General features: G+C 34.2%; 1 protein-coding gene across 1 annotated transcript; it reads left to right on the top strand.

The window, feature by feature from the left end:
- Window positions 1–1,921: 1,921 nt before the first annotated feature.
- Window positions 1,922–4,580, top strand: LOC146998229 (uncharacterized). Its single transcript, XM_085813707.1, has one exon. The coding sequence runs from the start codon at window positions 3,190–3,192 to the stop codon at window positions 3,994–3,996; it is 807 nt and encodes a 268-aa protein (XP_085669833.1). The 5' UTR covers window positions 1,922–3,189; the 3' UTR covers window positions 3,997–4,580.
- Window positions 4,581–14,950: the final 10,370 nt, after the last annotated feature.

The following is a 14,950-nucleotide window of genomic DNA, read 5'->3' as shown; positions in this document are numbered from 1 at the left end:
GAAATTTTTATTCCATAACCATTTGCTTTTTTAAAATTCTTTATCAAATTCACTCTAAAATTGTGTCACAGATGTCACAGATGGCTCAGTGGAAGGACTTTCTTTTATCCTCTCCAAACATCTGGTTACTTAAGTCCCATTTAACTTACAATTAAGAATGATTCTGGAAGCAAAAGCGGCCGAATGACAGTGCTAATGGCACTGCCTTGCTTGTAACCGTGTTTTTGTAACTGTCGAGATAAATCTGTCTGGCTTATAGCGAAGACTTTTGCGGCAGTTCTTTACATTTCTTGACATATCGTAGCAATTTACCTATTCTAATACTGGCCGCAGCTTTTTTTCTTTAGCATAAGATTTACGGCTAAATGGAAAATGTTTTTTATGGTCATGGAAAATAACACAGTATAAATTGAACGATCGCTTTCTGTAGCAAATTAAACTGGATAACACGTCACTAATTTATTTTCACAAGAAGTCAAAAGTTTTAAAGAAACGTAAAGTGGACACTTTTAATTAATACAATAAATTTATTGAAACAATATTAAACCAAAGATATGATACTTTATAATAATTTAGAATATTCCGCTCATTATGTAGTCCACAAAATAAAAAGGATGTCTAGATGCTGGCCATAATAATTTGCTATATTTTAATCCTAATAAAAATTTTAAATTATGCTGACAAGGAAATTTATGTTTTTAAATAACAAAAGCAACTTTATTAGAAATACAATTAATTCAGATATAACCTTCAGCTAAAAACACAATTGTATAATGAAGCTACATATAGAAAGCCAAGAAAAGTTTGTTTTTATTTATTTAGTTACGACAAAGCACGCTAGGTCTGTCTGCGTTAGGAAAGGGGTGTCACCTTGGAGTGCCTTCCAAGGGAAACTGGCTCGTATCCATATCACATGCGGCGGGAACCATTGAAATTCCTACGCTGCCAGCCCGTTCGTCTGGAATCGAGTCCAGGTCGAATTACCAGTATTCACCTACTTTACCGCTCTACCACTGGCCTCATCAAAGACAATAGTCTTAGAAATCGACGATGGTAGAGTATATTAAATAACAATTACTAATGAAAGAGAAGCAAGCAGAAAATAGAATGTAAATATTTAAACTTTTTTTTTTTTTTTTTTTTTTTTTTGTTTTGTTTTCCTCAATTTCAGTTGCTTCTAAAGGAAAACAAACGATTCCTGTTCTACTAAAAGGATAAGCAGTTCTATTCTGAGCTAAAATAAAACTCTGACTAACGATTTTTGGCGGTGTTAGGCAACAAGAATCCGCATATTTGCAAGTTCCGAAGTTTTAAATATAGAATCATTTTCTTCAAGAGCAAAAGTGCAAAATTTGCGCTTATGTATGATTTTTCACTTCTGTAGCTGAAGAAGAAAGTTCTATATTTAATCTTTCGATACTAGTCCTAAAAATTACGAATATTGCGTCGATTTTTGTTGCCTTAACCTCTCCAACAATAAGCACGTCTATTGTTGTCATCAAAAAATAATTGATGCAATTGCTTTCAGAGATAAAATGATTAAAGGCTAGTAGCCACCATTTATTTTGTAATCCATTATCTAAGTTTAATTTCCTTTAAATCATACTTGTTGAGTCTTTCATTTGGATACATTCCCTCCTTAATTTCTAGAAGAATAAGTTTTAAAAAATGAGCTTATAGCTTATATACCTTTCTAAATATACCATTTTTAAGTTGATCCCATCCTTCTACAGATGGCAGCACTAAGACTTATAATAAAGCATCCTGAAAATTTTTCAGATATCGATTTTTAAATGCGCTTCGTTTTTGTTGTCATAAACAGCTTGGCAACGATCTGTTCGCTGGCGTTGCCAGGGTGAGTGAGTGTACATACTCTTTAATAAGGCAGGTGAAAATATAACAATAAAAATGGCTGACAATAAAAGCTCTAATGACGGCTCGTCTATTCCCATCACGATCGCTGCTGGAGTCCTTGAACTCTGCTTCTGCAACTTTTCGGAAAAGGCTCGCTATTACGATTTTTTTACGGGCGCTCAGTTCAAGGTTAGAGATATTTCGGACTCTGTTGGTGGCGTATGAACAGGTTGTCTCGGAAAACGTGCAGAGCGCGCCCGTTTTTACTTTTGTTTCCTGTTTCAGTTATGCGCTCTGCAAAGCGTTGACCGTTGGCATTTCGTCCGGCTCCGTTCTCGTGCCTGACATAGCACATAAATAGGAGGTAGTTGGACATATCTTGGCAAATCTATGTTCTCCTCTTGAACGTTCAGTGTCATGATGATTGCTTTCAAGGATAGCTGATGCAGTGCCGCTAATGGTAGAAGGTTGGAAGGCCGGAAGGGAATTTAATTTCTGTAGTAATTCTTTTGCAAGAGGACAATATTTCAAGCGCTCATTTTGTATTCAACAACTGAATATTTATCCTAGCCTTCCGTGCTGTTTCCTCACAGTTTAAAACAGTTTTACTACCAGTTTTATTACTGTTTTAATTTTGAAGCTTTCCGTCGGAAATATCTTCTGGTTGATGAACTGCATGTTCTTGTGTTTGCCCTGCACCAGAAATGAAGCGATAATCCTGCCAGGTGGATGCGCAAGTTTTTTACAAATTCCGGCGATAGTAAAATTTTGCATGAATTAAACGTTTAAGTCAGTTCCAACTAACGTCTGATTTTCACACCGTTTGACTGCAACCGGTAATGTATCTAAGAATTTCTCTTTCTGTGGTGTTACGGTACGCTTAGACTACTAACGATATTTCCTCAAAAGGATAATACACCAGTTATAACTGAAAGACATTTTTCACGATATCTTAATAGCAGAATTAAGCAGAACTGCACAAGAGCTACAAATTTTAGCAAATCTTGAAAAATCTCGAAAGACATTTTCGAACTTTTTACGAAAAGAAGGAAATCATAAACAGTAAGTGCATATCTAACAAAAACGTTGCATTAAGTTCAAATCTTGATCGTGACTTCAAATTACAGCAAAACTTTTCTGCATGCTAAAACTACTTAAGCCCAACTCTTTAAAATAACCTAAAGAAAAACATATACTACCAATTTATCTCACATATTTCATCCATCACAAATAAACTACAAGTCGCCATTTTTTCGTTTAAGATTGATTCCATGATTTATTATCGTATCTAATGTTTGGAGTGTGATCTTGCAACTACGTGATCTTTGCCTTTGGATGCTAGCATACGTATCCTCAAGAATGGACGTCAACGTTTCAAGTCCAGATATGGCCGAAAGCGAAACAGAAAGTATGATTGCTCATGCTAATGGCGATGCTAACATGGATGATCTCCTTAGTGAAAACGAATGTGAAACTGATGTCGAAATAGAAACCATACATGGGACTAATTCTGCAAATCACAACCACGAATCGGATGCATCTTCCTTAATAGCTGAACCTAGGGCTAAAACCAGATTGCTGTCTAGGTCACATTCTGTCAATGACTTAAACAGCCATCCGGATGACATCTCCGTTGATAATTTATCAACTGACCCACCTAGGAGAAATTCCAGTGGTGAATACCCGTCACAGATTTTTCATATTCCCACTCCTACACCCAAACCTTCAGTTAACATTTTCTTGCAGGACATTGAACTACCTAAGTACAAAAACACTCAACAAAGACATAGTTTGACGCCTACTTCCAGCATGCAGCTGTCGCCAGTTAATGTCCAATACTCTTCTCCAACAGGATGGAGGAATCCGCAGCCATCTCACCAAGATAAGGAAGATAATTTTACTGCTCTCCTTCAGACTACAGCTGAGAGGGTCCTTAGCAGACTTAAATCCAGGCAGCAAGATTTAGGAGTAAATTTAAATACGGGACAAAAGTACCAAAAGAAAGTGGCGCATAGTCTTCAGCCAACTGTGCCAAGAAAACTACAGCCAATAACACGCGAGGGGAGTAAAACTCCAAGATCGGACAGCGATATGAGGAGCACTTACGGGGATGCTGATTTTGGTCCCCTTTCTGCTGCCTAAGACAATGTAAACTAAAATTGTGTTGTGCATATGTTCGATTTCGTGGTATAGAAATGATATGCAAAGCTAACTTACAAATCTGAACATGGAAAACATTAAATACATGTTTCCTTACGATATGAACTCGGTGATTTTGAATTTTTCTCTGTTTATATCAAATGTGTTGGGATTGTATCACCTCTGAGTATATGAACAATTTGTGTCGATTCTAATGGAGAAAAATAGTATACCATGCGACATTTGCATGACAAAGAAAACAAAACTGAGTTATAGTTTGTTTATAATAAAAAGTAATAATTAATTACTCAAATTTCCCTGAAGAGCATTTTTCATTATGTAAATTACTTTTACTTATATCGTGAGTTATAAAATATTTCGTATGATACCTATATTTGTTGCATTATAGTTACCTTGTGTTTTAAATATATTATGATGTTTCATTATAATCAGCGAGTTATTATTATGATCATAAAACTGCTATATTTAATGATTAATGAATATTGAGAAAATCAAAGTTTTATGCATTCTTCATACTTCATTTCATATGTTTAATCATTATAAAATAACATGTCTAGTTCCTTTTATTAACATATTTATTTGCATGATTTCTTGAATGAGTAGTTAAAAATCTTGGTTTAAGTTTTTGCTATTTTTCATTAAACTGATTTAAAAATCGTTAATTGTATGATTCTCCAGGTGTTTATTTTACCTTCATACATTGCTAAGAATAACTTGTGTTGCATTAAATACTAAATTATAGTGAAGTTCTAGTAAATGAGAAAATTATGTATTTGTATAAAGTTAAAAAAGCATGCATTTGAAAAATGAGCCATTTAGATGGAATTTAATATTTATCGTAAGACTTTATTTAATGCTGCTTAAACTAAATGATAAATGAATATGAAAAGATAGAGTATGTAGAATTACAATATGTATATAAGCATTCGTGTTCACTGGTTACCTTTTCTGCATTTTATATAATTAATACTGAATAATCTTAAAATCTATCAATATACCTTTTCAAATATTATATAATTCAAGTTAATCATGCGTAAGAAAGAAAACAGCCATCCGGATGACATCTCCGTTGATAATTTATCAACTGACCCACCTAGGAGAAATTCCAGTGGTGAATACCCGTCACAGATTTTTGATATTCCCACTCCTACACCCAAACCTTCAGTTAACATTTTCTTGCAGGACATTGAACTGCCTAAGTACAAAAACACTCAACAAAGACATAGTTTGACGCCTACTTCCAGCATGCAGCTGTCGCCAGTTAATGTCCAATACTCTTCTCCAACAGGATGGAGGAATGTATGTATGCACGTTTTTAATACATGACAAAATTCAACATCATTTCAGAGTTCATTATAAAAGAAAAATGTTAGTGCATTAAACCTCCCTTTATTAAATCAAAACTTTATTGTGCCAAATATTAGTAATAATAATTAATAACACTGATAAACTTAGCAACATAAATAATAATAACACTAATAATGAATTTAATTTTACTGCAGATTAATTACTTTTTGAAAGGTTAATTTTTTAAATTCTTGTTAGGTAATCTGACAGACAGTTCATATAATAATTTTTGGCATTTTGAAATTCTATTTCCTGCAAAGATCATTTCGTAAATGTTTTTAGCAGAAAATTCAAGAAACGTTGAGCATTCATGTGTTATATATCGACTATAAATTAAAATATTATGACATTTGTTGAGGGAATTTTACATAACTATATTGAGGTGTCGCGTAACAATATTTGTATACTTATGTGATAAGCTTTACTCTGAACACTAAGGACTTTTATATATATGACTTTAAATTTCAGAATTTTTTATATAAATCAACTGAAATGAAACAAATTGTCATGTATCAATATCTGAACAGTAATTACTGTCCTTTTTTAAGAAGAATTTACTTCAAATAGATAAAAAATGTTTCTTTACATTTTTTTAAAACGCTAGGTTTTTTTTTATTTCAGCCCTCCTTTTGTGATAAGAAGCCTATACCATTTATCTAGACTTACAAATTTTACCACGCTGTGACTTTTACTGTATAATATTTTTATAATTACTGTTTATTATTAATTTGATTAATTTTAATATTATTTTTAAAATGAGAAATTACTGTATGTTATTGCATATCTTGTTTCAGACAAATTCATAATTGTACACAAAAGTGTACAAAAAATTATGTCACTGTGCCAGTAATTCCACAATCTATGACAAAACACGATCTGTATAGTTTACAAGCTTTGTGATCAAAAGAGAAGCGAACTAACCCAAAGTAAAACATAAAAGTAAGACAAAAAAAAAAAAAAAAAAAAAAACTCGTGTTTAGCGTAGGTTTTAATTAAGTCTCTAGTGATTTCAAAGGTGAACAGGTACACGTCTCTCTTCACCAGGAGCAAAGAGATCTGCCAAACACAAGGTTGTGGCTTTCCCTAATTTTATGAGCTTTATGATATTTAGGACAACTCTAATAATTCGCATTAGACCGTTAATCTGTTATTACTTATTCACATTTCAGGTAACATAATAGTCATGTTTTAATTAAAGATTGATTTCAATTTTCAATATACATTGTTGATTTATAAATAAATCAATTGCTTTTCATATCTGTTAATAGAATGTAAATTTAAATATTTACTTTTAAAATAGTAGCATATCTATTTTTTAGATCCTTTCATTATTTCGATGTACTCAAAATTTCAGTTTCAAAATTAAACGAAATATTTTATTTATGCAAGCATATAATAACAAGAATTTATTAACCACTGAAAGCTGTTATACTAGTTTTCAGAAGTTTATTTTACTATTGCTTTTCTTTAAAAGTCATCAACAGCTAATTTAAATAATGTTATTGGTTTGTAATACAAACACATGCGTTTTAGCTTTTTCAGGTAAGTATGAAGGTATAAAGAACAAGAAAGTAAAATTTATTTTCTAACAGGGGTTTAGCAAAACTGAATACTTTTATTTTATTTTATTTTGGTTTGATTTCAGTAAACAACACTGAGTCTCCTTAGGGAAATATCTCTTTTCTTTTTCGAACAAATTAAATTTTATAATGCTTGCACTGATTTTTTCTCAAAACCAAATATTGAATTTTTCAGTTTTTCAGTGAGTATGTTGACAGGAATTTAACGCATAATTATTTTTTACGTTTTAAATTTCATTAATCTCTTAAAATAGAATAATTGTTGCACATTTTTTAGTTAAAATGAACCATAGAGAATAGGATAAATTTATGGAAATCATAAGGATTTTCGAATCCAAAGAAAACGAAACAACATTTACTGTGCTATTGCTGTGAATTAAACCACAGACCTTCCATTTGCTGGTTGGAAGTGCTAATCACTTACACCGCTATAGAACGCAAGGTGAAATGCGATATTGCTAAGAATTTAGCAAGTGAGATAGCTGATATTTTAACCTAAGCTCTTAAAACATATCGCAAAGAAATCAAAGCTATATTCTACTCTGAAAGTAATATAAATACAAATATTCAGGAATGAAAATTTAGGTAAAAGAAACACTCAAACAAACTTAAAAAGTTGGCAATACTCAACGTGGAATTATATGCTGTGATTGTAATATTTGCAAATATGCTTAGATGGTACCGGTCAACGTCCATTTCCGTTTCTTGTCTTAGCTGCAATTGTAATATGCAAATATTTTTGTAGTTTTAAAGTAAAAGGATTATAAGGTATTTCTCCCGCCTTCTTAGCATACCTTCGTGGTGTAATGGTCAGTACATTGGACACGTATTCGAGAGGTCCGCGGTTCGAGTCCCAGCGAGGGCATTGCACATTTCTTCAGTTTCCTGATAGAGAAAAAATTCTAAATAGCTCTATAGTGACGTTTGACTAAAACACGGTGGTGTACCATGATTCTCCACCACCAGAATTTGGCGATTGGGTCCTCTAATCACCAGTCGTTCTTTAAAACGAGGAGTATATAAGGTATTTCTCCCGCCTTCTTAGCATGCCTTTGTGTTGTAATGGTCAGCACACTCGGCGCGTATCCGAGAGGTCCGAGGTTCGAGTCCCGGCGAGGGCACTGCTCATTTTTGACATCTCCTGCTTTAAATTAAAAAAAAATATCTAATTTCTCTAGAAGACAAATAAAGGAGTTTTACGTGTTTGAAAGTATTGAGTATAAGATTTTACTGACAGAATTCAGTTGACTGCTCTACAGAAGCCCTTTCTTGGGGGGAAGATAGGTGAAATTGATTTTCTTCCCCCTTTTTATCTGGAAATAACTGGCCCATTATGAAGAAATCCATTCAAAGAATTGTTAGCCCTATTTGCCGATTAAAGGTTTCAATATTTGTAGAAACCTGTCAGTGTTTGAAAAACCGTAGTGTTCTTTTATACAAATAGAGCGGAAGTACAAAAAATTAGTCAAGGGAATTTTATAAACTGACAAAAAATAAATAACGTCTTTAAAGAAAGTTCTTTCCTATTTCAAGGGCAACTGAGGAAAAGCACAAGATTCGGTCAACCAAATCGAATGAAAATATTATGGGCGAATTATTGTCTACCTCCACTTAAATCGGACGCCATTGTAGAACTTTTGAAGCTATGAAACGTAAAAAATAAATTGTGTCTTATCAAGATTCAAACTACAGATTTTCCTGTTCCAGCTGGAAATCGTTATACATTGAGGTTCACACGAGGAAATGAGATATTTCTAATGACCTAAGCACTCCATTCCGTTCAAAAAAGAATTTATTCTTTCAAAGGTTTTGTACAATTAATCCCTGAAAGGCTATTGTTGTGTTTTAAATATTATAGATTCTACAATATTAGGAATTAAAGGTAAAAGAATAATTTTTAAAATAATAATTCTTAACAAGTTCTTTTCACTAATTAAGCATAATAATAGTTTAAACGGAATAATATCCCAAAACCAAGAAGCAAGAATTCCGTATATTAGAAAGGGTCGGTCGATGAATTCGGCCACTCCCACTGAATTATTCTCAGGCAAAATATCTGCTCACTGAATATGTGTATATATATAAAGGCACTGAGTTTATTTTATTCATTTATATATAGGGTGATTCTAAATTGTTTTTACAAATGAAGGAGGGATACAATTCATCCAGATGTGCAATAATTACCATAAAATATAGGGTCGGATTCCACTCTGAGAGACAGATAAGAGCAATATTAGAATTCCAACCTGTACTTACAACAGTGTTGGAAGAGAGAATGAACGAGACCAAAAGTTGCACAATCAGTTTAGTGACAAACTCACAGAGAGTGCACAAAATGGATAAAACTGAAAATTTGACGTTCGAGTGTTGATTAGAGCTCAGACTTTGATGGCAAACACTCAAACGCACATCCTTGGTTGCCAAGGTCTCAACTTCGCAAACGATTGCAACAAATTAATTATCTGAATTATTAGGAGGAAATTATCTATTAGGGAGAAAAACTGCCCACTTGATATCAAGTATTTAAGATTGCAGTTTTTTCCCCTTCGCCAACTTCTATCTTGTTTTTCTGGACTTACTGTGCTGCGCTCATTCTACTTGAAGTGCCCTTCTATGGGACACGAAGTTTTGACAGCCGGAACACAGCATAAACTTTTCATGCTAAGCTCGGCATATAGCGGAAGTTGCAGTTAGTTGATAATATTCAGTCTTGATTAGATAATTAACTTATTGCAATCGTTTGCGAAATTGAGACCTTGACAACCAAAGATGTGCATTTGAGTGTTTGCTGTCAAAGACTGAGCTCGAATTAACACTCCAATGTGAAGTTTTCGGTTTCATCCGTTTTGTGCATGTTGAGATATTTGTAATCGCATTCTTACTGGTTAAAAGGAAGTATAGCTTTCTGTCAAGTCCGAAACATTCATTAGCTTTCAGCCAGGTCCGAGTTATTCTGAAACTTAAATCCCATTCTGCATGTTACTTTTGATTGGTTATTTATTGTGTCTTGTTTATGATTTGTTAAACCATGATCTGTTGTAAAGTTACATATATACAAGGAGGTTAGAATAGAAGGAGGGAGGTTCGCAGTTTCCTCCACTATCGGGGAATGAAACTCCGCCCCGAACAAGCGGCGTCCATGTTTGTGACTTCAAAACATTGCATTACGGCAGTGACATGTACGTGTTTCTAAGCTGTTCCGTGCATTTATTTTCCAGTAAAAATATGTTAAATTTATAATGAAATCCCTCGCTGTACGTATCCAAATGATCAGAAGGTTGTTGATGCGTGTTCCTTGATCTATTGCACCAAGATATTTTACTGTACATTTATTTACAATTTATTTACAAGTCGTATGCCACCTGGCATGTTTACAAGCGTTATGCCTCCTGGCATGTACATGATAGACATATTCTGCCACCTGGCATGTGAATTGATACATCATATTAGTTTTCTGCCACCTGACAGATACGATGCAATTACCTCAATTAGCGGTAATACGCCCGACATTTTGGCGTGTCCGCTTCCCTTACGTTCTGTAACGCAACTAACCTTTTGTGCGGTGCGCCCTCTGGGCACAAATCACCGCAATCACCGAGGAGGCCAAAACATCTTCCCCCCGATGAATTACATTTATCTTAATACAATCTTCAATATATGCAAACAAGTAAATGAAAAATATAGAAACTGAAAACATACAAAAACCTTCAAAACGTATAAAATTACATGTTACACTTACCAATCTTCTAGCAAAACATCTTATATCTTACTATATTGAAACGTTAACTATGAGGGTTAAACTAGAACAAACAAATAAAATTATTAGTACAATAAGAAATGAAAATAATAATAAAACATATTCAATATAAACCAAACACTTAAGTTAATGTTCTTCAACTGGTAAAAGACACAGTTTGGTAATAGGACGTTTAATGTCCCCGTGCACAGTTTTTAGTCTAACCACTCGGACATTATTGTCTCTTCCAGGAAACACTTCTATTACTCGCCCGAGTTTCCAACGTAATGAAGGCATATTATCTTCTTTAATGATAACCAAGTCATTTAGACGAATATTTCTGCTAGGCTGTCTCCATTTGCTACGCTGCTGTAGTTGGCACAGGTACTCTTTAGACCACCGCTTCCAAAACCCTTGGAACATCTGCTGTGTTAGTTGCCATCTTTGCAATGGAGACACTCGTACTTCGGTTAAATCTTGTTCCGGAACAGCTGTTAAAGAAGTCCCTATAATAAAGTGTCCAGGAGTCAAAGCTGTCAAATCATTGGGATCACTGGAGACCGGTGTTATTGGCCTCGAATTTAAGCATGCTTCAATTTGTGCAATTAGAGTTAGAAACTCTTCATAAGTCAAAATTTGAGTTCCAACACATTTCTTTAGATGCAGCTTCATAGATCTAACAGCTGCCTCCCATATACCACCATGATGTGGAGCAGCTGGCGGGTTGAATATCCACCTTATGTTTTCATTTGCTAACCACCTTTGAAATTCTGAGGTTGACTGGACAGATGAAACTGCTTCCTTGAGGATTTTATTTGAACCTATAAAATTAGTTCCACAATCACTTCTTATTTCTTGAGGTTTTCCTCTCCTCGAAGCAAATCGTTTTAGAGCAGCTAGGAATGCTTCACTTGATAAGTCGCTAGCAATCTCTAAATGGATAGCCTTTGTAGCTAAACAAACGAAAATACAGACATAACATTTAATTGGTCTTATACCTCTTCCCCTTTTCATTTTCACAGAAAATGGGCCGGCATAATCAACGCCAACCTTTGAAAAGGTTCTACTTGGAATCACTCTACTTGCAGGTAGTTCTCCCATTAATTGAATAGATGTTACTGCTCGTACTCTGCAACATTTTATGCATTTCCAAATGCATTTTTTAATTTCATTCTTTGCACTTATTATCCAGTATTTCTGTCTTATTGCGGATAACATTAAATGCAACCCTCCGTGTAAATGTTTTTCGTGATAATGCTGTATCATTAATTTTGTGAAGTGATTATTATTTGGCAATATAATGGGATGTTTACTTTCTCTGGTAATTTCTGCGTTTCTTAATCTACCTCCTACTCTTAAAATTTCGTTTTCATCTAGAAATGGATTAAGTGAAATGATTTTGCTTTTAGTTTTAATCGGTTGTTCTGTCTTTAAAGCCTTAATTTCTTCTGAAAATTCATTAAGTTGAACATTTCTTATAATAAATTCTGAAGCCTTCCGTAACTCATAGGCGGTAAGCACACCAGATTGCTTTTCACGAGCGGATTTACAGTTGTTCACGAAGCGCAGAACATAAGCCATTATTCCCAGTACTTTGTTTAAATTTCCGTACAGTTCAAGATTTAGTAACGGTTCTGTAGATTCCACAAGTGTTTTCAAAGTAACACATTTTCGTTCTTCACTAACGTTTTGCAAGTCAGCTTCGGTATTCATTTCGTTTATGTGATGTCGAATATCTACTTCTGAAAGCCAGGGTGGCCCAGAAAACCAATCACTATCATTAATTAGAGCTTCAGCATCCATCCCCCTCGTAAGTTTATCAGCAGGGTTTGTCTTCCCACTGCAAAAGTACCAGTTGTTTAAAATTGTTTTCTCCTTGATTTCTACCACACGATTTCTAACAAATTGTTTCCACTCGTTGGCAGATCCCTTGATCCAGTGAATGCAAATTTGGGAATCAGTCCAGTAAAATATATTTCCCTTATCCAACTGCGGAAATATCGATTGCAAATACGAACCTAATCTTGCAGAAATTAATGTTCCCAAAAGTTCAAGCCTAGGGAGTGTTACCCTTTTTAATGGAGCCAAACGGGATTTCGACACTATGAAACTTGTTTTACATTTATTTTTCTTCTTAAATCTAAAATATGCTACGGCACCATAACACTTGGGACTGGCATCAGAAAATACGTGAACTTCTACAAACTTCCAACACATATCACTGAAGTACTGTCTGGGAATTTCGAAAAACTTTATTTTTTCAACTTCTTTTAACCATTCCTGAAATATGAATTCTGTATCAAGGGGAACACTTTCGTCCCATTGAATACCCTTTTCCCACATAGTTTGCATTAAGAGTTTAATTCGAACAGTAAATGGATTCATAATTCCTAAGGGATAAAAGAGCATACCACATGCTGCTAAAATGATGCGTTTAGTTACTTTGAGATTTTGTAACTTCTCAAACTGAGATACATCTATTTTCAAATTATCATTGACATTGTCCCAGATAAGACCTAAAACTTTCAACGGTACCAAAGAGTCTTCAGATGTTTCACGAGAGTCAATTCCATTAAGTTTCCATAGTTCATTCAGCTCAGGTGAGTTTGAAACCCATCTACGTAAATTCATACTGGCCTCGCTAAGAATGAAAATCATGTCCTTGCTTAAATGTAAGGCCTTTGCTACATTAACTGTCCCAGAAATTAAATCATCTACGTAAAGCTCTTTTAACATACTGCATGCCTCTTCGTAGGCATCTTCATACCTTTTTAAATGCAGTCTTATTGTAGCTGTTAATAAATAAGGTGAGCACTTGACCCCGAAAGGAACTCGATTGTGTTGGAGAACTTGTAAGTTGGGATTACTGTGATCGAGATTTGACCCTTCTTCATTTATCCACAAAAACTTTAAAAAATCCCTATCTTCTTTAGCTAAGCCTACCTCTAAAAATGCACGCTGAATGTCGGCACAAAACGCAATTGAATGTACCCTGAATTTAATGATAATCTTTAGCAAATCAGGATTTAAATTAGGTCCGCTTTCCAAACAATCATTAAGTGATAAATTTCCCTTACTTTTAGAAGAAGCGTCAAAAACTATTCGAACCGTTGTAGAATCCTTCTGCTCGCGCACTACCGCGTGATGAGGCATGTAATACCCCGTTTTCAAACTATTTAAATACGTATCTACCCGTTCCACTATACCATCTCTCAAGTGTTCATTAATTATCTCATTATATTTTAAATATAGCTCGCTATTTTTCTGAAACTTATTATTTAAAAATTGTAAACGCTATTTCGCGATTTCATAATTGTTATTTAAACCTTCAACACCCTCTTTCCACAATAATCGAGTTTCATACCTTTTATTCTTGTAAGTTGTATTTCATTCAAATGACTCTAAAATTTCTTTATCTGATAGAGATATTTCTTTTTCCGAACTTATCCCAATTGCTTCTAATTCCCATAATTTTTTAACTCTTTCATAATCTAAGTCCTCATTTACAACGGTTATATGATTAACTCTTGCGTCCTGACACTTTGATCCTTCGTCCCTGCCTTGAATCACAAAACCGAAAGTGCTTTCTGTTGCGACTAATTTTTTACAAATCTTCACGTTTCGTTCTCCTAAAATTTCCCAAATATAATCCGAACCTATTAATACTTGAATTTCGTCACTCGTACCAGCATCTGCTAATTCTATTCCCTTCTCAAACGCTATCTTTCGTATCTACCGAGAAGGAACTTTTACTTGCCCTAGTGTTATAGAATCAATGACTATTGCGTTAATTTTTATCTTTTTACTGGGATGGCATACATTTTGCAATACGATTTCTACGATATCATACAAGCGCTCTTTTGCATCATTGCATCCAAATGTGAAAATAATAAGCGCTTCTTTATTAATAATTTTCAACCCCAGTGAATCAACCACTTCTCGTAAGATGAATGACTTTGTTGACCCTGAATCTAGCATACAACGTAATACCTTTTCGTTCCCCCTTTTACACCTAACTGTTGCCGAAAACGTCTGTAAAAGAACGGAAGTCGGTGGTTTAATTTTGTTATTATTTTCATTACATAAGAGCGAAAGAGAAGGTTCAAGGATTGGCGTTTGTTTTATCTGATTGGAAGTATCCGTCTCTAAATCTTTCGATGCGGCGTCACATATTAACGAATTATGTAAACCTTGGACATTGCACAGTCTGCATTTTTCATCTTTATGAGCACAGAAACGCCTTGGATGAACTTTCGAAAAGCAAATAAAACAT

Source organism: Stegodyphus dumicola, chromosome 3 (genome assembly GCF_044657685.1).
Source record: "Stegodyphus dumicola isolate Sdum_Otavi_A_Nest chromosome 3, ASM4465768v1".
In the NCBI taxonomy this organism is placed as follows: domain Eukaryota; kingdom Metazoa; phylum Arthropoda; class Arachnida; order Araneae; family Eresidae; genus Stegodyphus; species Stegodyphus dumicola.
The sequence above is the reverse complement of the archived record's forward strand: the minus strand, read 5'-3'. Positions and strand labels throughout refer to the sequence as shown.

Excerpts from the sequence above, each read along its gene's own strand:
- LOC146998229 (XM_085813707.1), top strand. The coding sequence starts at position 3,190 with ATGCTAGCATACGTATCCTCAAGAATGGACGTCAACGTTTCAAGTCCA.